Here is a 26,921-nt window from a genome sequence, read left to right as displayed (position 1 = left end):
TTTTGCTGAGTAGGGGCAAGCTGCTTTTAATCCAGAGCGACCGGGAATGCGGGTCACGTAATGTAGGCGATTAAGATGGGCTGATCGGTTGTAATGGCTGCTGACGGTAAGACTGAAACGGGGCAGAATGCAACTCTAAAATGAAGGTCAATTCTGTTTGTGGGGGAGACTGAGATGCTTTGTCTGAGATGAAATATGTGCTGAGTGATGGCTTAGAAGATGTGCATATGTTATTGAAAGTGCGGTGGAAATATGTATCATGTAATGTTAAAAGTAGAGCGGCCGATTTTAAAGAAGGGTGAGACGACAGTGCCCGCTTGTGAGGTGGGAGTTTTTTTTACTTATGAATTTGTATGCAAGCGGGGGGGGGGGGAGGTGTACACATTTGAGAAGTCTTTTGAGCTTTAGCATTGTGGGTGGCCGGTTTATTTTGATCACGGCGGCTGTGAGGCACCCCTGGTGCGGGAAGGCAAAGAATCCGCACGTGTTCACACACACACACGCCACCGCCACCACCACACTTAATTGCCAGCGCTTGATTGGTGCACGACGGCAAGCCGAGTTGCTGTCCAACTCCGGTACCCCGGTGGAACTCGTCATTTCTCAGTCACACATCGAGCACTTCAAACCTTAAGTGGCCACACACACGCACGCGCGTGGGCGTGCGCGCGCTTTGGCACGTGTAAACATACCCACACACGCTCGCACGCACGCACGCACGCGGGCGCTCCGGTGGCAGCTATTCCCAGCCCTGCTCGAACGCTGAGTGACAGCTGCCGGTGTAGGCCCGGCTTGTCGGCACCGCGGGACACCTGCCGCAGCAAGCGGGGTCCGACGGCGCGCTAGCGGAAGGGAAAGACGCGAGGGGAGCGGACGGGAAAATAAAGAGCCCCCCTCATCGCCACTCCCACCCCCCCCGTTTTTTTCCCGTCATTATTTTTCTTGATTTTTGAAGTAAAACTTGAATTTAAATAGTTTAAACAAGTGCAATTTCAGTTGGAAACGTGTTTATTTGCCATGCAGCCGATGTTTAAATTATTCAAAATATATGACGACCCAGGGTTGCCTGGCCTTAGCCCTTTCTCCTCCCGTAGGTATGCATTCAGGATGTGCCCTCCTCTCCACAGGGTCAGAGGCCAAGAAAGGTCACTAGTTTTAATCACCGCTGACCTTTTTTTTTTCTACTTCTCCCGGCTTTATCTCCTCCGCCACCCCCAACACGCCACACACACACACACGGCCCAACCGTCGCCCCGCTCACCCCTTCACCACCCACCATCTAATCATCGCCCTCGTTCTCGCACCTCACCACCTACCCCTCGGCCATCGTCGGCAATCCCTCTCCCTCCACGTCCCAAACGTCACCGCGTCAAAACCACAGCCTCCCGTTCCCTCCTCAACCATTGCCCCATTTCTGCATTTCCATTGCTTACTGCTGCTGCTGCCTCCTTTGGTACAGCCCTGCAGTGGGTCAGGGCAACTGGAGTGGGGGGGGGTCTAGCCCCCACCCACCCTGCCCTGCTGAAAAGTTCAGCCCACTCCCCACCCCTTCTAAATATTACAGTCAATAACAAAATAGGTACAGCCTTGGCTCCGATTAGCACGGTTGTTGGCTACGTACGGTGCTAATGGTGTTCAACATACAATACCTACGTGATAGAACATAATGCGTGATAGACCAAATCAATGCGCTTGGTGAGCTTAATATTAGTTAAAGTGTTTTACATTGACTCTGTTGTTTTCTCCCCCCTATGAGTTGTATCCCCCCCCCCCCCCGTAAACAAGATCATGCTGCAGGGATGCTTTGGCTTTGTGTTTACCAGGTGTTCTGGAGTCACTGTTTCAATGGACTTCTGGACTCCATCTTTTTATTCTGGTTCCCACTGAAAATGCTCCAGTACGGTACGTGAGGATGTGACCGCTTAACTGCGTGGATGTCGCGCTCGCAACCACCACCCACGGGCATAGGGGGCGGCCCCCATAGCCCGTGTCTCACTTATTTACTGCTTAAACTTTTTATTTGTATTTTACCAGGTAAGGCCCACTGAGGTATAAAGGTCTTTTTCAGAAGCGGCCTGGCCACAAATGGTAGCCCAATGAAGTGGCTTATCACGTCGAAATTTATAGCAGACAAATACTTCTATAATAGAGGTTTTTGGGTTAGATCGTGTAAATATATATACTCTCAACGCCAAATACTCTAAACACGTGATGTTGATTCTAAATGCGGAGCGAAAAAACGGAGGACCCGGGTGAAAAATCCATGCGACCACGGGGAGAACATGCAAACTCCAAATATACAGCAGGCGTCAGGGTCGGGATCGAGCTCCCGACTTCCTGTATACCAGGCGAGGTAGTTAACATCTCGCCACCGCGACCTGAGCATGAGCCACCAAACGGCCAGTAGCAATGTTGGAAGAAAGGAACGAGCGAATGGATGCAGTGAAGGAAAAACATTTGTGCACAACGTTAGTAGAAGGCAACCAGAGGCGTCATGATTCGTTGTTTCTCCCTGGAGATTTTGATACATTTTTGTGATTCCACGTCGCAATTCAGTTTTAAGAGTTGATTCCTTAATTCTTCCTTTAACGTTGCGGCAAATGTAATCGGCCGCCATTGGCTGGCCCGGTTGACCCAAACTCGTTACGTACAACACATACGAATGTAAACAGATTGACTCTTACACGTGACATTTTATGCATGCATTACAAGTTTAAGGAACTTTTCAATAGCATAATCAACGAGTCCAGAGTAATTGAATTGGGGATTGCATTATTCTTCAGAACTCATCAGTACGGTAGCTGTGTTTTTATCGAATGTGAAATGCCATTGACACTGTGAAATAGGTGGCTTGTCCTCAGCGCCTGTGTGTGTGTGTGTTTATAATTCTGCCCACCTTATTTAAAATAAAAAAAAAATAAAAGGCTAATATTTACATCGTGGCTGAAGGAGTTGGGTGGCTTGGGGAGGCAGCCATTGGTCCCCTGTGTGTCTCGGCTATTTCATGTGACCCCATGACCTTTGATGGCTGCTTTTGTTTACTTGCATCCCTCATAAGAAACGCCACGTTAACATTCCAGCTCTTGATCTTCTGTTTAATGTGTTTTTTTTCTTCTTCTAAAACACGTTCCGAAAAAACAAACCAGTCTTAAGCGAATAACCACAGTGCGCAAGTGTGACGCGTGGACGCTGAACTTCTTTCGCGCCGTACATAGCCAACCGTGCAAACTAAACACAAGAAGCAGTTCCAAAGAAATGGAGCCAGACGCAGGAAAAGCTTTTCAACGTCACTTACGCGATGTCAAAAAAAATGGCACATTAGCAATGAAAATATCGCGATGGAAGTTCGGCCCTTCCGATTCTCACCACGTGGTTTTAGTGCTACCGATGAAGACCGTTTGGGGCATCACGCGCTGAAGCAACACGCGCTGAAGCAACAATGAATGGCAGACGGCGCACATGCTTGAGTCAACTTTTTCCTGCCTGCTGATTTCCCCCCCCTCCCACAACCCCCCTCTATAAAGTTGTTCACAAGAATGGCCTCTCTGTGCAGCCAACACAGGGAGGGCCAGACCTCGGTGGGCGTGTACGTGGTGTCGCTTACAAAAAAGGGTCTCTGTAAATGTCTGAGTAGCAGGAGGCCAGACGTAGCCCTCATCTCAGCCAACCGATATAGTAGGAAACCAGGTGGTTGTGGCATTTATATATAGATATTGCCCATCCACTGTTGGATGTGTACCTTCCCACGCCATGCGGATCTCGGGGGTTATTTGACCATACTTTACCACACTAGTTTCGGGAAGCTTGGTGGGCGTGCGGTGGGGAGCGTGGCGTGGCAATTCATTTCGTTCTCTTTTTTCCATTTCGCGACCTCTTTAGAGTCGTGCGAGTCGTGTGGGTGTTTGTACGTTGGTTCTGTCTTATCGTCGAGTGGAATGGATATTTAGTGGAGCGCCTCTCCATGGTTACCGCATGTCCTTGTGTAAGTACGGCATGTGTGTCCTTCATGTGTGTCCTTCATGTGCGTCCTTCTTGTGTGTCCTTTTGTTTCCTTTTTGTGTGTCCTTCTTGGCCAAGCGGTCTTGGGGAGAGGGCGGCTGGGGCGGCCTGGAAGGATAAGTGGTGGCCACACACCACAAACTATTTGGGATTATTCCTCGGTATAAGTCCAGGTTGGCCCTGCAGTCGGTAACGCACCGCCAAAAAATTGCACGCTTGTGTTTAAATGTAGGAATTAATTGTCCAGAAAGTAATGGCCATATCTCGGCAGTTTAAATGTCATCGCAAATGTTCCTGTGGAGGAGCTCGGCTCGATTGACTTGCTTGCTCTCTTTCGTCCCATTCTCTCACTCTTCCACGAGTTACTTCAACTGGATAAACACAAAATCTGCGCGCATCAATTGCACAGAGAAGTAAAAAATGGCCAAACTTGCACAGACCCATACATTAAACAATATCCAGTTTAACTTTTATACTTATCACAAAACACATTTGAGTTTTGCGAGGTGTGCAACTTAATGGTTAATTTATTGTGTGGGTGTGGGGGGGGGGTAGTGGGGGGGGGGGCTAGTGGGGGGGAGACTGCAAGGGGCTGACAGAGACCCCCCCCCCCCGGCCGACACCAGGCATCTCTGCATCTCCAATGGGGGCCGGGTCACCCTTATGGACGTTTTCATATGGAAATAAACACTTGGCCCGTCTTCCTTGCGCTACGTGTGGTGTGAATGCAAATTGGGTATTATGTGCTTGGCTCTCTCTCTCTGTGTGTCTGGGGAGAAACCGAGGTGGACGCGCGGATGACGGGGGGGGGGGAGAGGGGGGAGGCTTGAGCCGACTCGTGGGGAAAACAGAAACGCGTTTCTCCAGAATGATTTGTGAAATTAGCATACGGAGCAGCGGTGGGTTGTCCCCGTGTGAGCGTGTTTCTGTCTGCGGTTGCGTTCGCTGATGGGTGAATGTGTGCGGGTGAATGTGCGCGCGTGTGTGTGCACTTGTTTGAAAGGCTAAACTTGCAGTCTTCACAACAACAAAAAATATATTTAACCTTATTTTTTTATCGCACAGTGTAGATTTTCTAATCGCCGCTGTTAAGTATTAATAATGTTAATGTACGGTACATTTTTTGACTCTCTGTGGACCTTGTGTCTATGTTTATGATATATTTTTTTAGTAAGTAGATCACATTATTATTATAATTCACCGCCAGGAAATGTGTGTGATTATTGAGTGAGGCCTAGGCAGAGGTACACAGAGGAAATTCTAAAGCAGTATTTTTTGTGGTCTGAACTTGTAATTTGTTATTCCTTCGTTGAAATGAGTATCTTTTACTACATCGAAAACAACATTAAATATCCGCTTTGAGCTCGAAACGCCATCGTTTAAAAGATGCTTTGTAAATAGTTAATGTTGTCTTTTTTTGTCCTCATCAATATTCAATTTCTTTTTGCAAAGCCCTTCAGGAAATACAAATGTTGGTCCTACATAAATATTGATGCAATTTTCCAAACATTCGTGCTGAGAAAGTTACTGCGTATCATCCACAGTCTGCAAAGTTCAGCGATGCAGTCCAACAAAATGTTTACGTGTGTTTTGAATCTGCCCATGCAGGATTCTGGTCTCACGTTTGCCTTGCTTTCATTTTCCAGGCACACTGTTTCGAAATGGACAGGTGGTCGATAATCTCTTTCTGGGCAACATGGTTTATACGGTAAGCAAGATTTATTCTCGAAATGCTACAAGGATTTTGTCTGCAAAATAAAGTGTTTAATCTACGTACAAATGCTGCGTTCATAAATACTTATGCAACCTTGGTATGGCGCTAAAAATGCAGAAGATATATTTGCCGTAGTTTGTTTAGGTTAAATGTACAGCCCTTTGTCAATCCACTGATGGATGAAGGCCATATGAGTTATGGGGTTTACTTCACCATAAGTTACCATGCTGGTCAGTGTGGGTTTTTGTGACGAGAGGGAAGAAGCCTTGGCTCAGTTCAAATATCGCTGACCACTGATGTCAGCCATGGCTGGGAATCAACCTCAGGTTGCTGTTACATTGGTAAGAGAATAATAATTTTGTTACGTGGTAAAATATGTTCTCAAAGCCTTGCGATCGTGAGTACTCGACATTGTTAGAACTTTGAATTGTAGACGATGGTGATTGGAAAAAGGCACCACTGTTGGTGCTGATCGAAATCCGTGAAGGTAGCCTGACCCAGAGCAGCGGCCTCGCCCGTGATCCCACACAAAGCGAGTCGTAAACTTTGACTGCCTAGAGTGCTAGGAGATTTCTTTGTGTTTTTCAAGTAAAATCCCCTCCCCCCCCCAACGATAATTGAGAAGTCCACGACTAAACACCCGACATTTGGGAGCGTGTGTGGCTGTGTGTGGCCACACATCGCTTCTGTAGAGCATACACGTGTTAGCAATGAATTCTGGGCACCATTATTGTTGTTTTTGACCCCCTATTTGCATATTGTCCGCCGTTTTCCTACATCGGGAGCTCGTGTAACACGCACGCCCGCTTAAACATTTCCTGCCGTATGAACCCTTCACAATTTAGGGGTTTCCTGGAGAAAAAAAAGGTTGATCGCCCACGTGGATATAGATTGAGATAACCAATTCGAGCTTCATTTGAACACTTCACAATTCACTTTTGTCAAGTTTTATTGCATCATCTCTCCCACGGATGGCCACACAATGAGCTTAATACACTCTTTTCCATCCTCTTAAATCCGCCTGCTCTCAACAAAGCCTGCATCCTGGACAATGGGATTTTGTGGGTTATTGAATATTTTTTCCCCCCAGAACACCTCTCAATTGGAGATGCAGGGATAATAACGATAAAAATTTTGTTTTTGTATGGAGCGCCTCTCCGAAACGACGGGGCGTCTCAGAGCGCTGTACATCTCATCTGAAACATCTGATAGGGCAGCCCCATTGGGAGCTGTCCCTGTGGAGACAAGGTGGCTCGGCACCTGGCGTTTGTCTGCCAGTCGAAGGCGGTGATTTGTATGTGTAAACCCAGCGTACACCATAACCCACAGCCACGTCTGTCGCCGTGTTGCCTCGTCCACAATATTCTCCATTTCCCGACTTTTGCGTCTCAGATGCTTGCAGAGATGGATAAATATCGTCGGTGGCGGTTTTTCAAATGGTAGGCCCATGGCCCAATATGACCACCGCTGTCATGTGACGTAGTTTCAGATTGGTGGGTGCTTTCTATAACTGACTGGGAGACTTCAAGGAAATTTGCGGGCTGCAGTTATGACACGAATAGCAGGATTATGTACTGTATGTTGAACTTCTTTCGTACCTTACGAAGCCAACCGCGTTAATCGGAGGTGCGGGAGTGAGATGTGGACTCACTCCATGAACTTATTCCGCGGTACTAAGTTGTTTGTTTCATTTCTGTTTTTAGTACGTAGTCATCACGGTATGTTTGAAGGCTGGGCTCGTGACATCTGCGTGGACTAAGGTAGCGTCGCACCCATACCATGCGGAATGCACAATTTACGCAGTCAGATTGATGCAAGTAAACGGACTAAACAAGGTTTTATTTTCATGTATGGTTGTTTATATAATTTATCATTATTCATGCATCACAAAAGTAGATAACTACATATGAATAATAAAATAAATACTTAATATTACTTAACTTGTATTTTATATACATATTTGAATCGGAAATATCTATAGAGAAATCAAAAAGTATGAGGCACTGCAATACCGCCTCAGGTGCATGATATCATTCATTAATAGACCCACAAATAGTTTTCTGAGCCGATTTGTTCTCTTCAGTTCACACACCTGGCAATCTGGGGCAGCATCGCCATGTGGATCGTCTTCTTCCTCATCTACTCCGCGCTGTGGCCGCTGATCCCCCTCGCGCCGGACATGTCGGGCCAGGTCAGTCGCTGCCCCCCCTGGCCCCCCTCCCAACCCCCTCCCTCTCCCCGGCCCCCCCACACGGTTCCCATGCCCCCACACTCGGGGTGGGGGGGGAGGGGGGAGTTTTTCGCCGGTCTCCTCGCCCCGTGATTTCCCCAAGTTTACTTTGCGGTTGTATTTTTACTATTTGTATAATGTTTTAAATTGCTTTCCCATAATGCACTATTTAAGCAAGGGGTTCTTTCCTGCTCCTTGTGCTTTTTCAGTCAGAATGAGATTTCATGCGGGGGAGAGGGGGGAAGCAAGGGAGGTAATAATTGGGGAATTAATAGCGTCGGCTGAAAAACAGGAGCCAGATGGGCAGCCAGCTGTGACGGGACAACAGGAGGAGGGGAAACTCACCGGCCCTTAGTCCCGTTCGCCCATTTGTCCCTCTGCTTGTCCATCTGTACGTACGTACGTCCGGACGTCCGTGCGTGTGCGTGCGAAGGAGCCGCACGTACGCGTTTCGCGAGAGTGCGTGCGACGGGCCGAAAGCTGGGCAGTGTGCCGAGAGGGCCCAGCGCACACGCAGGTGCCGGCTTTAAACGCGGATTGCGCCGGTGCGCAGGCAGCTTCTCTTCCCACATCCGTTGCCGGAAGAGCGCGGGCAAAAAAAACTCGTTGACCCTCTTGAGTGAGAGTAAAAATGCACTCGTTTTTGGAATTTGACCTGTTGGCATTTGCACACACGTGTCATTGTTTAGCGGCTTCTACTGCTCCGGTAACGGCGCAGTGGAAGTGACGTTTAATGAGTTGTGCAACTAGGTTCAGTCTACGTTTTAAGCAGGAGCGTTGAGTCTTGGCGACACACATACGTCGATCACTGCTACTTTAGCACAGCAGCGTGTGTACAACGTGCCGTTGCATCCGCGTGAAAAAACGTTGCCGGTTCACGAATCGGGAAGCGAGCATGCATTGAGATCTTCGTGCTGAGATTGGCGCAAAAAATTGACTTGCACATTTCTTTCTGCAAAAAAGCAGAGGGAAAATGAATTGCATGCAGTCGAGAGTGTTCCCATGTGGCTCTTAACGCTGCTGGGAGTTGGGAGAATACATTGTGATCGACAGGTGAAGCTGTGCTTGGTCAATTTGCAAGTGATTTTGGCGAACGTGCAGGTTGTGTGTCGTGAGCTTTTTCTCGCCGCTTGCTTTTGTTGGCCGGGCGGGGCGGCAGCTGTGGCCTTTGGAGGGCAGCGGAGGGCTAAGGTAAGCAATGCCTCTTGATTGAATGAAGAATTATATTTAAATAGCCATTGGTAAGGCACCTCTGACGGTCCGAGCCAACGCCAGCAGCTCATTAACGAACAGGCGATTAACGAGCGGACAACTTTCATTCCTTCTTGATGATTTTTTTTCTTCCCCCACCCCCCACTTTCCTCCGCCTCAACTGCTCCCTACCCTTATGAAGCAGCCACTTTTGCTCCCCGTGGCTCCATGGAGCCACAGTTATTTTCACAACATTTGAACACAGTTCACGGTCGTGCTCCCTAATTTGCACGCGCGGGATGCATTCGTCAGTGATTGTGCACAACTGGATTATAACAGTGTCTGGGTCAGTGCGTATCACCTAATATATATACATAAACTGTACATTGGTCTCCTTTGTCCGTTTGTTATTTTCGTAAAGGAGACGATAAGTATTCCATAGCTGTGCATTGGGATTACAGCAGTCAGTTGGCACACGCTTTGAATCAAAATATTTTTCTAAATTAATATCCATAATAGATGTTTTTTGGGTTAGATCGTGTAAATATACAAATGTCGTTAAACCCGCCACCACCTGACACAGCCAATTAGTAAGGGGTTTGTCACGTAAACAAAACATGCAGATTCGTTACTAATTCAGCACACCGGTGTGTTGGAGAATAAACCCACAACATTTACAATTCGAGTACGACGTTTCACCAGTAATTATTATTATTTTGATTCTGATCTTTGCCATCGGTAGCACAGAAATTCGATAAAAATTGAGCTTGCCACCACTGTCACTATCGCCGCCACCGTCATTATCCCCGCCACCGTCATTATCGCCGCTCCAATCGCCAACACAATCACCGGCGCGCTGTTTGGCCGCGGCCGACCCCGGCGTTGGGTTCGGCGCGCCGCCTCCTGTCCAGCGTAGAAGCTCAGCTGCAAACGGCGGCCCAGTTAATCTTCCGGCGCCAGGGACCCAGCCCCGCATAATGCGCACTTTGCTGCCGTAATGGCTTCTGGCGAGAGTCTGTAAGTGTTTTCGCAATTACTGTCTGGCAGTTTGGCCTCAGGGCTGGCTCCGTCGCCCCGTCACGGTGAGTCCGCACGTGTGGCCATATTTATTTGTGTCGTGCATTTTTGACACTTTTCCGTGTCCAAGCCGGGTGACTTGAGGGATGCGCTGGGACTGGACGGCAGGGTACCCTGCTGCGTCGGGTGTAGATGCACACGTGTGTTTTTTTTGCCAGGCTGGATTAGTCCGCCGAAAATAAAAAACAACATTGTTTGTAGTCGATTGTGAATCCACTGCTGAATGAAGGCCTCACACTGTATTGTTCTTGGAGGTTGTTCGACCATACTTTACCACGCTGGTCGATCCCGGTTGGTGATTGGGGAACTAGGACCGGTTCGGATGTCACTCACCGCTGACGCGAGCCATGGCGCGGGAATCGAACTCATGTGACCAGAGTTCAAGTCTGCCTCATGCTTTTTGAAAATTCCCCACGCCCAGATGTGGCTCAGGGCGATAATTGAGGATTGTGTAAACACCGGCATATTACCGGTGCATTGGCTGCACCTGCACTGTGGAGAACGGACAGCCCTTAGTGGGGTCACGCCCATTGCACCTCCGCTCGTGTGAGCCACTCTTCTTCGAGGACAAGTGAAACATGTCAGGAGGAACCGCCCACTATCCATCACGCCGCAGTGTAACGTGACAAAAGGGTCCACCCTGCAACTGGTTGATTTATTAACAAACTCAGTTTAGCGGTGAGTGAGGAGAGACGGACGGTGATTCGGTGACACTTTTACTTGTCCAGAAGTGTCAGGTTTGGAGGGCACATTATGCTCTTGGCAGCAATGCAGGCATCTCTCAGCATCCGTCCATTTGTAGTCCATTTGTAGTTCACCTGCAGCAGTGAGCTACGCATCTGTCGCACTTGGGGGGGGGGGGGGGGCATGGCCGACAACAGCCTCGTGTGCTTGGCAGGCTTTTAACGTGACACCGAAACGTTGTTAAGTGCCGGATAGCTTCATAAATAGGGTCCGTGTGGAATGTAGCCAGAGAACCGGAGTTTAATGACAAGTGGGCTGGAGCCATTGGATGTATAACCTTGCCTTGGACACTAATTCCACGCATTCCATGTCTGGTTTCTACAGCAACCTCGTTCTCATCAACATGTATACATCGAGTAGTAAACATTGCTGGATCTTGTTCCGACGCAACACTGCCGTCGATTGTTTCGGCCCATTTCCACGAGCACAGCTGATGAGGTGTTGCTACGCGGCAATTTGTGACAACTGGTGGCCCGTTTTCCCTCCAGCGGCCATTTAGCCACAGAGCATAAATCAATTGCCGCGTTGGTCAATGCGGCGGCCGCTAATTAACGGGGCGCGGTGTCGCACGGGAATCTGTGCGGCAGACGTAAATAGGCCCCTTCTGTACACACGCTCACGGGTTGCGGGTGGCCGTGGGCACGCACGTGTTGCCCGCGTGCACATTACCACATCGCGCAACAATCGTGCGGTCCTGAAACACTCGTGCGTTGTGACGCTCAAATTCATGGCAGTGGGCGCACGTGCACGCGTGCCTGTGCATGTACGTGTGCGTGTGTTAAATGGCGTTGTGTTTCATAAAAAGCGCGCACTGGGCGTTTTCTCATCCTCGCAACCATGCGCCCCCCCCCCCAGCCCACGTGTGCCTGTGTGCGACCCGCACGTGTGTGTGCGTGCGTTTGTTGGACTGCTGGTATGTGCGCAAGGCCCCGCGTGCCTACGAGCCGCCGCAGAAAACAAAGAGTGAATGTGATGGCCTAGGGAGAGGAAGCAGGGATTGGCGGAGCCTGCGGGAAGCGCTTGTATTTCTAATTGCCTCAATCGGCCCACGCTGGGCCCCGGCGCTGGCAGCCGGCCCACCTATTCAGCATGCAATCACCACCAACAGTTTCCTTTCTTAAACGCTCTTTTGTGCCGCTCCCCGTCTTATATGTATATACCACCGGCAAATAATGAAGAGACTCCAGCCAGCAGGTGATAGGTCACTCGCAATGAAGTGCACAGTGAGGCCATCACGGTCTGGGATAATTTCTTCGCCGTTAATTGTTCCCCCTCATTTTGTTTTCAATTCGGTTCAAATTGGGGTCCACGGCTGCCCCCCGCGGGTCTCTTCTCCGCAAGCTGTACGGCCTGTCCCTGCCCACCACCGAGTCTTTGGCTTACATGGCTCCCCCCCCCCCCTCTTGGCGAAACCACCGCCACCATCGATCATTGCCGTCTACCGTTGTCGCTCACTTAATATTTGCGTTCCTCTCGCAGGCCGGCTCATCATCCCCCTCCCCGATGCATAAAATGAATGAATGTTTACTTGGGAGTACCGTACGCAAACTGCCTCCATCTTTGAGGTGTGCTCGTGGGGGGCTCGCTTCACCGGCATTGCGCTGGAGCCAATTCGAATGGGCAACCGGTGCTTTGTGAGCGAGTTTGTACAAATACGGCTCGTTGGACCACCCCGCACCTGGCTGGCTTTGTGCGGTTTGGTGAAGCCGGGATATCCAGGACCGGTTCAGATGTCACTCGCCACTGATGTTGGTCGTGGCTGTGATTCGCAGTGTCCTGTCATTACAGCACAAACTATGTTTTGTTTGCCTAATGGAGGTTTTTTTGGGTTAGATCTCGTAAATATAATTGTGTGGTTAAACCCGCCACCACCTGACACAGCCAATTAGTAAGGGTTGTCACGTAAACAGAACATGTCAATTAGTTACTAGTTCAGCACACTGGTGTGTTGGAGAGTAAACCCACAACATTTACAATTCAAGTACAACTTGTTGCTGGTAATTACAACCAGCCTCAACAGGGTAAATTTAGAAAGTTAACACTTGATGTATATACGTGTAGATTTTTGTTGTAATGCAAATTTCATATATCACAATTGCAGGAAAATTAGACAACTCTATTTACCCTCATTAACGGAGCAAGATCAAACCAATAAAATTTGTATCAAATCCTATTTGTACGTACTGACCACGAAGCCAATAACATGACCGTTTAGTTATTTATATTTCAGTGCCACATTTATTTACGCCTTATAGACCTTTAATTATTTAAATAAGTGGCTTATGTACAACCATTCATCAGGAAACGTGTTTTCGAGGCCCATGGTATAAAGTGCAGTCTCAAGTCTGATCCGCTGTACCTCTCTGGCCTCTCGATGTGCTGTGAAGAAGGTTTATTGCCTGAAACGTCTCCTCATGTATTTTTCCTTTTAAAGCCACAGTGCTATTGACGAGTTTGGCTTTTGTTCTTGTGCTTGTCAAACACTGCCAACGCAGCACCACCAAATAATTAGCTTAACTTGAAATTAATCCTTTGGTAATTCTTGCAAAGGTACGTATTAAACGAATATCGTTGCAAAACTAAACCCATGCTGGTCACGTAAAAAATAAAAAGTCTTAAATTCAATTACAGGGTGGCAGCCTGGCTATAAGTCTCCACCGAAAAAGCTGCGAAGGTTGCTCCTAATCCCACCTGAATTACGGCACTGCGCGGCAAGAGAATTACGTGAGGCGCTGGGTTGCATTCCTCAAATGAAAGGGATAAAAGGGTATTTCATGCTTTGATCCTGTGACGCCCTCCTTGCTGGGCTTCCGAGCCTTAAGCCCTTATCACGGGTTTGTAGTGTGACATGGGGCGGAATAAAAATGTGCGCGGTTGCTCATGGCCCTGTTGCTTAAGGCTCACACAATTGCTGCCACTGCAGTACTCCGATCGTGCATTCGATTTATTTCGCACCATTGGAGGTGCGGCGAAAGGGCAACAAACTAAACACAAAAAGCAGTGATCAAGAAATGAGTTTTCAATCTAGATTTAAAAGTGCATAGCTCCAGTGCCTTCCTAATATTAGAAGAGCGTTCCAGACGGCCGCAGAAGCGCACCTGAAAGCGTCGCGTGATGCGGTGACCATTGTTGGTCAATGGCTAGCCAAAAGTCAGTGCTGTAAGGATGATTCTAGATTTGAAGCTTTCGTGACTGCAAGTATTCATATTCTTAGGTTTTTGGTAAAGTCACGTAGGTAAAAAATAAAAATTAATAAAAGTAAAATAAAATAAAAATCACGACGTTTCGGAGGCAACACAAGCTTCCGTCTTCAGGTGGAACCGTCACAGCACGATAGCTGTATGATTTTTATTTTATTTTACTTCTATTAATTTTAATTTTTTACCTACGTGACTTTACTGTAAGGATGACTGAAGTTTGCGTGATGGTTTATGCTCCTTGACGAGATCAGCGAAGAACTGTGGTTCATTTGTGGCAGGCACTTTGTGTGCAATCAATGCAACTTTAAAAATCATTGGGAGCACAAAAAAAACATCGGCATGCATTTAAGGCCTTGAGCTCTTAGTGGGAGTCATTGGACTTGCCAGGCTCTGCTTGCTCTGGCGGGAGTAGGGAGGTGTGCTGCTGGCTGTTGGCATTAGGGAGGGGCTCTGGAAAGCTGGGTACGGCTCAGATTGTTTGTCCACATGTCTAGCGAGCACGCTGGGGGTTGAGACGGATGTTTGTTTGGTTTTTTGCTTCCAATAACACTTCGTGGTCTGCATGCATGCATGTGCAACCAATTTTTTGAAAATGCACAGACCCGGGGCAGGAGGCTATCGTTCATGTGCTCACAATGTTTTTTTTCTGTATTCTCCGTCACATTGAGAAAAGCGCAGGGTCAACTAATGTTTTTTTTCTTTTTCCCACAACCAAAATCAATAAATACAACGAAGAAAAGGAGCTAAATAATTTTAACAGATCAGCTTCCGAGACCGTAGCTATTGCAGTCTTTAGGAAGCCAGTGCCCATGTTAGGGCACTGAGTCAGCGCCTATGAGACACGAGGATTTAGCACCAGGGCAGAAAAACAGCCGGTCTGTCGAAGTTCCCATGCACATTTCGATTTAAAGCTTTCGTGACTGCAGGAATTCATCTTCTTGGTTCTTTCTGTAAAGTCACGTAGAATGGAAATAATAAAATAATAAAAATAAGAGTCTCTGTCTTCTCGACAGACCTGTTCTCCACCTGAGGACGGCTGCTTGCGTTGTGGCCGAAACGTCGTGAGAATTATTTTATTATGTTTTATTTTTATTATTTTATTATTTCTATTCTACGTGACTTTACCGAAAGAACCAGAATATGAATTCCCATGCACAGTTATATTGGCGTTCTTAATAGAGTGGTGAAGCAACTCTACGCAAGGGAAAAAATTAATCTCACAATTTGTGTTTGATGTGGGTTGGTCCTCATGATGTATTACAGTTAGAGACACAGAACAGATGATTGTCGTCTTCTTCTTCTGTGGTGAGAACTGTGAAGACATTTGATGGGTCACAAACTGGTCAGAAGTCGTGCCCAGAATCGTGTTGAAAGTTCAGGGTTAGAGAGGCAGAACTGATTGCACTCGCCAGTCTATCGTGTTTGTGGAAAAAATCCCTGAAGGGCTGATTGAGCCCAGCACGATCTGGAATTGATTTTAACCAGCACTTTGGAGGGTTGCAGATCCGCGTATAGAAACATTCGGACGTTGCCATCTTCATTCATGAGCCATTTTTCTTGGCATTGTTTTTTAAATAAAACAAGCGCGACCGATGAACGTAAATTGTTTTACATTCAATGAATACAGTGTGGAGATAGTAGTTGAAAATGTACTCGTGGTGATAGGTGGTGTCATCAACGTGTTGACTTACAGTAAAAAAAACCGCGTCTACAAAATTCCGGGAGAATAGTGTTCTTACTGACAAAGCGAGTGAAAGTGCTTGGGCAGTGCTGGAGAAAGCTTTGTTTAGTAATGCACAGATTTGCATAAAATAGCTCTGGACAGATTCCATGCAAAAAACGATTGCCATTTTGTGTAAAGTCCTTTACTGAAAAAACTTAAATTCGTGCTTGCACGTGTGATTTTTGTTGTTGTTGCAGAGCACAAATGAAATCTGAGTTGCATAAAACAAGAAATCTATTCCTCTTTTGTCCTTTACGCGACGTGCTTCTCGGGGGTGTTTGAGGTTATTGGACACGGTGGGTTTTTTTCAAAACAAAAACATCCGACTGAACTTCTTTTTTTTCCCCATTGGCCCTTGCGGGATTTCGCAAAGCCTTGGGCCCTGCACAGTTTACCGTGCGCGTGCTTCGTGTTCACGTGTATTTGTGTATGTGTAAGCCCGTGCGTGCATGCTTGTGTGCGTGCAGGTGTACTAACCCACCAACTCGTGCTCTCCGTACACTTAGCTCCACAAGTAGGAATGCTAGTGTGCACGTGTGTGCACGTGTGTTCATGTGTGGGTAGAGCCGTTGGTTCAAGTGGTTAGGGCACTGCGCTGACGAACTCAGAGCGACCAGAGTTCGATTTGTCTCCACGGCTAGCATCAGTGCCAAATATCTACACCAGTCCTGGAGTACTCGGTCTACCCGAAGTCGACTCGACTTTAAATGAGTACTGTGCCTGGCACAGTGTATAAACATTGGCACTTGGGAGACGAATGTGACCGGGCTTGGTTCTCGCCATACCCGTATCTTTGGTGTGCCTTTCCGGCCTTCACAGGCACTGCTTGCTAACAGCACTTGCCACAGCAGTCTGTCCCGTGGCTATACGGGTGATCTTAATCTTTGTCGCGTGTTCACATGTGCTTGTGCGGATGGGGGAAGTGATTCTTTTTTTTGACGGAGGTTGACTATGCAAGTGACTGTCTCCCTCCCCTAGGGAGTTAATCTGCTCCTACAATCATCTCTCTCATCCCTTTGCGCAACAACAAAAAAATCGTGGGGGAAGTTCTTGTGGTAGCGGCTGCATTATTAAATACATGTATTGTGTAACACGAGCCTCATGGCAAGACGCTTCTATCTGTGCATATGGACAAAAAGAGAAAAAAGGAAAATTGTAAACAGAATATTGACAAAACTCAGGCGTTTTAAATTGCTGTGTAAAGGATTTCCGGTAGCATATGTGTTGCGGTTGAAATCTGCAGCCACAGAAGAAAAACAGCTCAGAGTTGCACTGAATGGCTTCTCGTGATGTTTGTGTGGTTTCCAACATGTGGGTTTTATGTTGTGTCTGCAGTTTTAAATCTGGGAAAAGAGAAGCCAACAAGTAGATCAAAGTCCATGGGATCTAACAGATGGTGATTGCCAATGCATGGGAATTCCACCTTATTATTAATCAATATATAAATAGATTATTACAAAGAACATTGGAAACATCATCCACCATGATCAATCCACAGTTGGATGAATGCCTCCCCCAAAGCTGCCGCCACCTTCTTGTACAATACCTTTGGGACATGTGATCACCTCCAGCATTCCGTCTGTCGGTCGTTGTACCACCGCAGTGTTCTCCTTCAACACTCGCACACAATTCTGTGTTGCCGCGTGCCTCGTCCATGATTTTATGTTCATTCTGCAAATCTTCCCATCTCATCCCAGCTGCCCCTCTCCTCCCACCAACTCCCAACTCCCCCCCCCCCCACCAGCAGCAGCTGCCAGTCCCCCCTTCTCGTTAGCCGCAAACAATCTGCCCCTAAAGGAGCCTCGGGGATAATGCCAACGGCCTATAATTACACCTAAAATGTCAATTATTCCATTGGTCCCAGCCTCCCTCTAGACAGGAGCTTGCGATGTGAGAGAAGGGAGAGAGGGGGAGCCTGGGCCACGCTTGCCGGGGATGGAGTGGGACGCTGTCGCGACGTGGCGGAGGAGTTTTACTGGATTTTACGAACGTTGATTAAATATATTTTTGTTCTTTCCGGGTTGGAATGATGAGAACGTCGGGGGTGTCATTTTTTGTGGACGTGGTGGGTGGGTGGCGGGGGGGGGGGTTGGGGATTTGATGGGGCTGAAAGGCGAGGAGTGAGGAGAAGGGACGGGACGTGTGTTTTTCACGCCCGTGCTTCGTCGTTCGTCTCCGTACCTTGCCGTCTGTTGATGGCGAAGGTGGATCAAGCGTGCGATAAGGCGCACGGGCGAGGAGGCGATTACGAGAGGCACCTGCAGTAGATAAAACGTTACATCCGGGACGTTACGTGCCTCACCTGAGAGCTGTTCTAGTCGCAGCAAAACATTGCCCTTTCTGGCGCTGGAAGAATTTTAGATTTACCAATCTTCGGCAGACGCAAGCACGCGTCAGTGCCAATATGTCAATACTTCCGAAAATAAGAGCGGCTTTGTCATTGTTGTCACCTCTCCCGTTGAGTAGCATGCATGTGAACTGTGACTGACGTGGTTTGAGACGGTGGGACAGATGGAGGGGAAGATATAAGAGCCCATGAGAGCGTCTGTAAAAAAACAACTGCCTGTCCATTTTGGCTTCTCACTAAATCCCTTACACAGCAGAGGGGCCCTCAAAGCCCTTTTCCCATCGCACCACCGCCATGTCAAATCCACTTTTCGTTAACCTTCAGCGGATACATTTTCCCGGTGTGTCATGGCACGTCTGCCCACTAAAGCTGCCGCGATTGAGGATAGAAATGCACATGGGCAGAGCGGAATGGCCACTGTAACCTACATTTAGTTTATCTTGGCAGAGATTCACTCTGACTCACAGCATAAGGGCATTGCTGACAGACTCTCTGCATGTGCAGCACATGTGCTGATTGGTAGCGATCGGGAAGCTGCAACAATGAATCAAAACAATGAATCTGTACAGTATGAGCAATCCCATTGATTCATAAATGCAGTGGATGTTGTTCTTATTTTCTGTTACGACGTTGGAACGGAAAATGTAACTGCATTGGTGTTAAAATACGAAGAGTATGGATAACTGGACGGCTTAATTCGCCAGTTAACCGCGTGTGAAAAATTAACAGTGTTGCATTTTTTTCTCCTCTCCTTTTTGGGAGGTGATGTTCCAAAGGATTTTCTAATTCTCGCAGATGGTGCTCGACATTTTGTATGCGTTTAACGGGTGGCAGCGGTGGGGTGTTGGGGAAAACTGGGTACCTAAAGTCGTGAGCCCTTGGGCTCCCTGCCGCCTCGAACACGAAAGCGGCGTGTGAAAAGCCGCATCCGAAATGCCATTTATCACCCTCTCCGTGGATGGAGGGGCTTCCAAATCGTGTGTGGCTGGGATTATGCGAGATCCAAACCATGCTGAGTGTCCAGTTGATTGTATGCAGTCACGTTGCAATGGGACCACTTGTAAAATCCACATTCTATTTATAGTACATTAAAATGTTTGCTTGATGTAATATTATAGATTACCCCCCCCCTCCACTCCGCATATTGATTGGGTATCTTTCTGAGCACATTAAATACAATTTACAGCTTGCTGCCTGGAATTACAAACGGGTGTGTTACTTGTAATTCACTTTGCCATCTTAGGAGTGGCTTGAAAAAACAATTTTAAGATATTTAAGCTCAACGAGTTCTGCTGTTCATTTGATGATTTACCAACGCAGCAGCCAGCGTGGATCCGCAAAGCGCACTTATGACTGTGTTTAAACTTTGCCACTGGGGAGACAAAGGTGGCCGGGCGTGGTTCTGGCCACCCACCCCCTCGTGTGCCGTGCCGGCCTTCATAGGTGCTGCTCGCTAACAGCACTTGCCCCAACAGTCTGTTCAGGCTATACAGGGGGGGGGTCTTTGTATTTGTGCGTGTATGTGCATCGTGGCATTAATGCACCGTGATCGATGGCTGCACTGAAAATACCCGCTGTGAGGGTCAAGACCTTCTCCATGCCATGCCACCTCCGCATAAACCCTGAAATGCCTCCCGCACGCACCAGGACCCCGTGGCCATCACTCGCACCGTTTATCTTTGGGCCGAAGAGCATTGGCACCGGGACTAATCCAGGCCACCTGTTGGCACGGGGGCAGCCTAAATGCAGCCTAAAATATGCATCATGCTGTCCTGTTAAAAGGAACAAAAAAAATGGACACCTGTTAGATTTGGGATGCTTTTTTTCCCCCCACGGCACCCTTGGGCTTTTGTTCTTGAAATGTCAGCCGGAGCACGAGGTCCTGGATTAGTCGTTTTCCGGGTAGTTTTGCTGGACGCTGCCTGCGTCAGCTGTGAGATGGAAAGTCATAAAATAACACCCTGTTGGTAGTTTAATGCAAATCTCACTTTAAAATCTTCTACAAGGCGTTTAGTTTTGAACCAACCCTTGGCACGTGGCGTTTCAGCCGAAGCAGATGAATGTCCTGTGCTGAATGTGCGTGCATGTGTTTGCACGGACATTGGCCTGGGGATGAATTAATTTTCCTTGCATATTTTTTCGCGGTGTTGTTTTAGTTTTATCTCTGCTAGACCGCTGTCGTTCTTTTTTCTCGGACACGGTTATGTGAGCAAGGCCAGTGGTGTTCCATTGCCTTGGGCACATTCAAGTATGAAAAAACACAACTTTTTTCAGCATCAACACTATATTCTTTCCATGAAAGAGTTTAAAAGTCATTTCAGTTTCTCTCCCTCTCTCTAACAGCTTCTGACGCAATAGCCTCTGGATCTCAACCAACCAACCACCCACCCACCAAACTCTCCCTGCCACCCCCCCACTCTCTACAAATACAATGCCTAAAGCTTTCTTGGTGGTCTCATATGTGGAGTTTAAATTGCAACGGTGGGATTTTGGGGGCAGACCATGTAAGGCAGGGAAGGCGCGCCAACGATAATGCTCGGTTGTTTGCTCATCTGTCCGCAGCTCATCACTATCAGACACGAGCGCGTTCAGGCGACCTACATGCCCCCTCGGCGTTTCGTTACTGCCCGAATTTACCCCGAATATGTCAATCGACGCTGACTATTTATTGTCGACGGTGTTTTTTTTTTCTTCTTGCACCCAGCATTTCTTACGACTGGGTTACTCTCCGGTAAATGTTCTCTGCCAAACAATGCGCACATACTTGGAAGTGATGAAAGGGCGGTTGGATTGTCTTTTCTATTTGTTCCCTTGAGACTGTTTAAAAGACAAACACGTACATGTGAATGTTTCAACACTGCAATAAATGGACTCCAGTGTTTTGCAGGTGTGTTCATTATGTGAACGTGGTTGTGGGTTCTGGGTTCATGCTGCAAGCAACGTTTGACTCAATTCACGCATTAAGTTTTCACAGATTTTATATCTTTATATATTTTAACTGTAATGTGGTTTCTTTTTAAATATGAAGTCACTTTACATTGGTTTCTTTCTCACACCCCCCCCCCCCACAGGGTGGGGTATATTATTTGGGTATCATCAAAAACTGCTATCAAATCATCCTTAAAAACCTATAACTTTGCATTCATTTTAGCAGTTGCAACGGACAAGTCCAGCTGAAGAATGAAGGCCTCTCCACGCCATGCAGGTCGTGGGGATTGTTTGCCTGTGCTTCACCACACTGCTCAGAGATGGTGAAGGCGGGTGGCGCTCTCCGACCCTCTGACAACGTAGCACCGCGACACCGTCATGAAACGGTGGTCGGCCCTTCAAGCGGCGCTGTCCAGGCCCCAGCTTGCTTGGCTTTGTTAGATCTGATGAGAGGGTATGAAGCCGGGGTGTGTGAATCGCAAGTGCGGTGGGGTGGTGAACGCGTGCGTCGATGTGTCTGCGTTTTGCCCACAGGCGGTCGGTGCGCTGCGCTACGAACCCGGCTACCCGGGTTCGATTCCTTCTCGCGGCCAACATCGGTGACGATTATCTGAACCGTTCCTGGGCCTCCCATAGGTCGATTCAGACTCAAATTGAGTACCTGGTGCGGTGTGTAAACATCGCCACTGGGGAGACAAAGGTGGTCGGACATGGTGCTGGCCACCCACCCCCTCGTGTGCCGTGCCGGCCTTCATGGGTGCCCGCTAACAGCACTTGCTCCAACGGTCTGTTCAGGCTATACGGGGGATCTTAGTCTTTGTCTTTGTGTTTTGTCCACAGGCGAGTGCCCTTTTCAGGTCGGGCGTGTTCTGGATGGGCCTCTTCCTGGTGCCGATCGTGTGCCTCATGCGGGACGTGGCGTGGATGGCGTGAGTGACGCAGTCCATTTTCATCGCAATCGATTAGCACGGTCGGCTACGTACGGTGCGAAAGAAGTTCAGCACACATAAATGAGCCACGATCGACCCGCTGCTGGATGAAGGCTTTCCCAAGCCAGAATCAGGATATTTATTGATACTGGAGGAATCCGATGAGCTATAAAGCTCTTTGCCACCACCATCCCTCACAGTCTCGCGATGCCGAAATTCACCCAGCGACTTCGCCCGAGCCGATCCCATCGCTTCATGCGGACGTCCTCTTTGTGGCGTTGTATCACTCGTTGGGTTGCGACTCTGCCGCTGGTCTCAACCGCCAGCCGTAACTCCTGATGCGAGCGACGTGTTCTGACCATACCCACTTACTATTCTGAAGGCGAGTAGTTCATTTACGGGCTGTTTATACCTCGCAGCTGAGCGCACGCACACACGCACGCACACTGTGGCACGGTTTAGTGTTTACCTCAATACAGTGAATGTATATCTTACTGCTGGACTGGCTGTGTGTGCCAATAGTGAAAGTAGTTGGAAGAGCAATATTTTTCATGGTTGGGAAGAAAAGAGAAAGTTTGACATTTTACCGGTAGGGCTTTTTTTGCCCACGAGATATTGATACGTTATTTCGATTTTCATTCACTGTAGGTTTTTCTTTGTCACATTTTATACGTATGGGGTGATTCATTTATTGATACGCCACTGATTTTTAATGACCCGGGAATTCTTGTGACCTTCTGTGATCGCTATATAGCGATTGGTGGCGCTTTGGAAATCTCTCATGTCTACCCATTATTTTAGTGGGGTATCTATAAATGGATTACCCTTGTGCTGCCTAATTGGAAAGTCTAGCATCGCATGTTGTTTACATTGTTCTTCACATGCACCTTTGTAAGGAATTGGCCGAACATCTCATCGCAGCATCCTCTTCAGTGCCGAGTCTCGAGGCCTCGAGCGAGGCTTTTTGGAGGGGTTCGAAGGACGCTTAAATAAATCTCGTTATAAATTCGCACGAGAGGGCCCCACTGCGCTCGCTACCGGGGGGACGACAGCAATTAGGGGCACCGCGTGACGACTGATGCTCCTGGGGGGGGGGGGCTCAGAGTTACCCACCCGTTCCCCCACCACCCTCTCTCTCTCTCTCTCCCCACCTCCACCACCGCCGCCGCCACCCACGAGGGTCGATGCCATCCCCGCGAGGGCTGGCAAGCCCCCACACGCTTTCGCCCAGCGCCGGTCAATTATCCACCGTGACTGCTCAGATGCGCTCACAGACCCGGTTGGGGATGGGGGGCTTGTGGCTTCTCCCTCCAAAGTGCTCCCCTCTCCCCCCACACCCCACTTCGTCGTCAAGCTGTTACCATTTGAGAGGAAATCCTAAAAGCCGAAATTATTTTTTTGGTGGGGGGATGGTGGACGGCGGGGGGGGGGGGCAGGATTTGAATTTGATCCGCCGAGTGTTTATTTTAACCGTTTTATTACCTCCCTTTTCTCGTTGTTGTCGTTGCACGATGTGAAACCTCGAATAATTCGCAAGTAAAGCCATCGGCAAATCTCATTATTAGAGTGTGTTTTCACTGTATAGTTTTACACGCACATATTTTTTTTATCTAATGATAATATAACTGAAATTAAACGAAAATAGGTGAAACCAGAAAGCTCTATTGTACCCAACTTGTATTCATTAATGAAAGTAAATGTTATTACATAATTTACTCTATCCATGTAAAGTACAATATACATGTCAGTCTCGTTATTAGATTGCTATCGCCACTGCTAATAGAGATTAGTTATCGATGTTATTATGGCTAATGTCAGTTTTGAGCTGACTTGGTCACAGTTATCACTTTTCACCTGTGACCCTACGCCTGCGTATGCGTGCAGATGAGTGTGGCAACGTCCAACGTTAAAAGCCTCAACTGCTTGCAAAACAGGACTTGTGCGCCTTTTGGCGTTCTCTGGTCTAACACCGTTTTGAGACGAGGCTCAAAAGAAAGCTGTCTCTGGTGTGGATCAATCAGTTTCAAGGACAATGCATATATTATCAGAGTGTTTTTTCTTTGCATTCTGACCACAAGTATTGTGGTAAATGCAGACATGATTCCTTGTAAAAGGTTTCGGTTTGGTGTTCTAACATCTCAACACAGCTGTTTTGTTGCCAGAAAAAAAAGTTGAAAACCTATTCTCAAACAGAACTGTCTTCCTGCCTTCACAAAAGGTCGATAGCCGTGAGTGTCCGTGCATATCATAGCCTCGCTTGTACGTACGCCCACGACCCAAATCGCCCAGAATTTGCCCTTGTCAGGTCTCGGAAACGAATTGGGGTTGAGTCTGCAAAGTGTTAGAACGGGCAAACCACCGTGCGTACAACAGGTATCGAGGGTTGCTGCGGGGCTACGTTGCCAGTAGAGGGGGCAATGCATCAAAATCCATTGCACCGTGCTCCCACATTTCACCAACAACATTGAACGGGCTTGGTGAAGTACCAACCAATACTCCCCCCGCCCCGCGACCCGCACGACGTGGGAAAACCCCTCATCCAGCAGCGGATTAACAAAGTGCTCATGTACAACAAAGATCCCCCGTATAGCCTTAACAGGCTAGGGGCAAGTGCTGTTAGCGAGCACCTATGAAGGCCGCAACAGTACACGAGGGGGTGGGTGGCCAACACCACGCCCGACCGCCTTTGTCTCCCTAGCGGCGATGTTTATACACCGCACCAGGTACTCATTTGAGGCTGAGTCGACTTAGGGGAGGCCCGGGACCGGTTCAGATAATCGTCACTGGTGTTGGCCGTGAGCGGGAATCAAACCCGGGTCGCCGGGTTCATAGCGCAGCGCGCTAACCGCTACACCACCGCTCCAACCTCATGTACACGCGCTTACTTACACGCAAACTAAGCACATGGTCTCGCACGCATGATATTTGCCCTGGTGCACCGCATTTACCGAGTGGGAAAGTGCCATGCTGCAGACCACCTGCCTCTTGATCTCACCCCGACCCTTGAGAAAGAGGATCGCCTCATCCTCACTACCCCCCCACAAAGCCGTTCCCTTTGATCCGCGCCTCCCAGAGCCCTCTCCATTCCTCCTAATATCCCACTTTTATGTATGAATTCACGACGTTTTCATCTCCTACCTCCTTCCCCGCCCTTCTCTTCGCTCTCTCCCTGTGAACTGCGTTCCTTTTTTTCTCTTCGTCCTTGAACTTTTTGTTTTTTAACTCGCAGCGCTGTTTTAGTGTAAGTTTTGTTTAATTTATTTTGACACCCAGCAAAGATATATTTGATTTAGTTCTTTGCACATTTCTGTAACGTTCTCGCACGCGCTGACGTACGCCCACGCGTTGGCTTGTCGTTTGTCTATTCTGTCTGCAGGTGACGGTGCTATAGGTGCGTGCGTGAAGGGGAGGCGTGGCACAGTGGTTAGAGTGCTGCGCGACGAACTTGGCCACCCGAGTTCAATACATTATCACGGCTAAAACCAGTGACGATTATGTGAAACGTATCCAGGCCCTCATCGAGGTCGGCTCAAATGAGTACCTGGTGCGGTGTGTAAACATCGGCACTGGGGAGACAAAGGCGGCCGGTTGTGATGCTGGACACCAACCCTCTTGTGTGCAGTGCCGGCCTTCATAGGTGCTCGCTTAAAGCACTTGCCCCTTCGGTCTGATAAGGCTACACGGGGGATCTTTATCTTTGGTGTGCATGCAAACGCACGCTCATCACGGACCCTAGCATCTTAGCGTACGCGTGTGTGTCTACGTGTGTTTGTTTGCGCGTCCGTGCTCTGTATTTACTGACCAGGATCAAACGTACCTGCTTCAAGAGCTTAATGGATGAGGTTCAGGAGCAAGAGGCTGCCTGCCAGGATCCCGAGAAGGTTCTCATGGAACACCAGCGTGGAAAGAGGTGCGGCGTCCACTCCATGCCTGAATTAAAGACGTAATCCCCCGTCTTTCCAATAATTACCACTTTAAAGAGACGTCCATGCGTCTCCTTGTCTAAACAGGCGGAATAGTGCGGTGCGCATCTCTTGTGGGTGGAGCCGTGAACCGCCGGTGGAAATCCCACACGGTTATCCAAACATGACCACTGTTGGTTTCCAAATGCTATGTGTACACGCACACAGCTCCTGTGCCAATCCACTGCAGGATGAGGGCCGCCCCCATACCCACGCAGCTCGCCGTGGACGTTATTAGACCATACTTCGCCACGCTAATCAGTGCGGTTCGGTGAAGATGGTGAGCATAGACGTGGAAGCATTCATTGAAGTACAGGAAAATAATCGATTTTTCTGCACTGCCCTCTACTGCCGACCACGTAGCCCCCCCCCCCCGCCCGCCTCCGCGGCCCTGTGGCAGCCGCTGTGCGTGGCGGTCGTCTGGCAAGGTGCTGTCCACACATCCCGGCATGCTGAGATGCCAGGATGTTGACTCCCTCACCCGGTACGCGGGAGGTCGTGGGTCCGATCCCGACCCTGAAAATGCCTGCTTTATGTTTGGAGTTTGAGTGTCTTTCTCCACGTGGTCGCTTGGAATTTTCTCCGGGTCCTCAGGTTTTCACATTTAGAAACATGCGTTCAGAGTATTTGGCTGCTAGAAATGTCCACGTCACAAGCCACTTCGTCGAGTTATCAGTTGTGGCCAGGTCGCTGGTCACAATTGAAAAAGCGCTCTATAGCACTGTGTGATTTGCTCATAGGCTGCCTGCCACCGCTTAACCCATCGCAAATTATCTTCCTTGGGCCATGACGCTTTGCTTACGGAAACTGGAGTGGCGCGGTAAATTTTGAGGGCAGTTGTTACGATGACGGCAATCGTCTCTTCACCATTGTCGTC

The 26,921-nt window shown here is 48.4% G+C and overlaps 1 protein-coding gene across 2 annotated transcripts in view; it reads left to right on the top strand.

Moving 5' to 3' along the window:
- ATP8A1 (ATPase phospholipid transporting 8A1) overlaps positions 1–26,921 on the top strand; it is a 115,755-nt gene that overhangs the window by 85,799 nt on the left and 3,035 nt on the right. For both annotated transcript variants that reach the window (XM_078601099.1, XM_078601100.1), the window contains 6 exons: positions 1,824–1,902; positions 5,646–5,707; positions 7,417–7,473; positions 7,797–7,904; positions 21,994–22,082; positions 25,888–25,992. In XM_078601099.1, the coding sequence (XP_078457225.1) occupies positions 1,824–1,902; positions 5,646–5,707; positions 7,417–7,473; positions 7,797–7,904; positions 21,994–22,082; positions 25,888–25,992 (500 nt within the window). The remainder of the gene's footprint in view (positions 1–1,823; positions 1,903–5,645; positions 5,708–7,416; positions 7,474–7,796; positions 7,905–21,993; positions 22,083–25,887; positions 25,993–26,921) is intronic.

Source organism: Lampetra planeri, chromosome 15 (genome assembly GCF_965212315.1).
Source record: "Lampetra planeri chromosome 15, kcLamPlan1.2.h2, whole genome shotgun sequence".
Taxonomy (NCBI): Eukaryota; Metazoa; Chordata; class Hyperoartia; order Petromyzontiformes; family Petromyzontidae; genus Lampetra; species Lampetra planeri.
The sequence above is the reverse complement of the archived record's forward strand: the minus strand, read 5'-3'. Positions and strand labels throughout refer to the sequence as shown.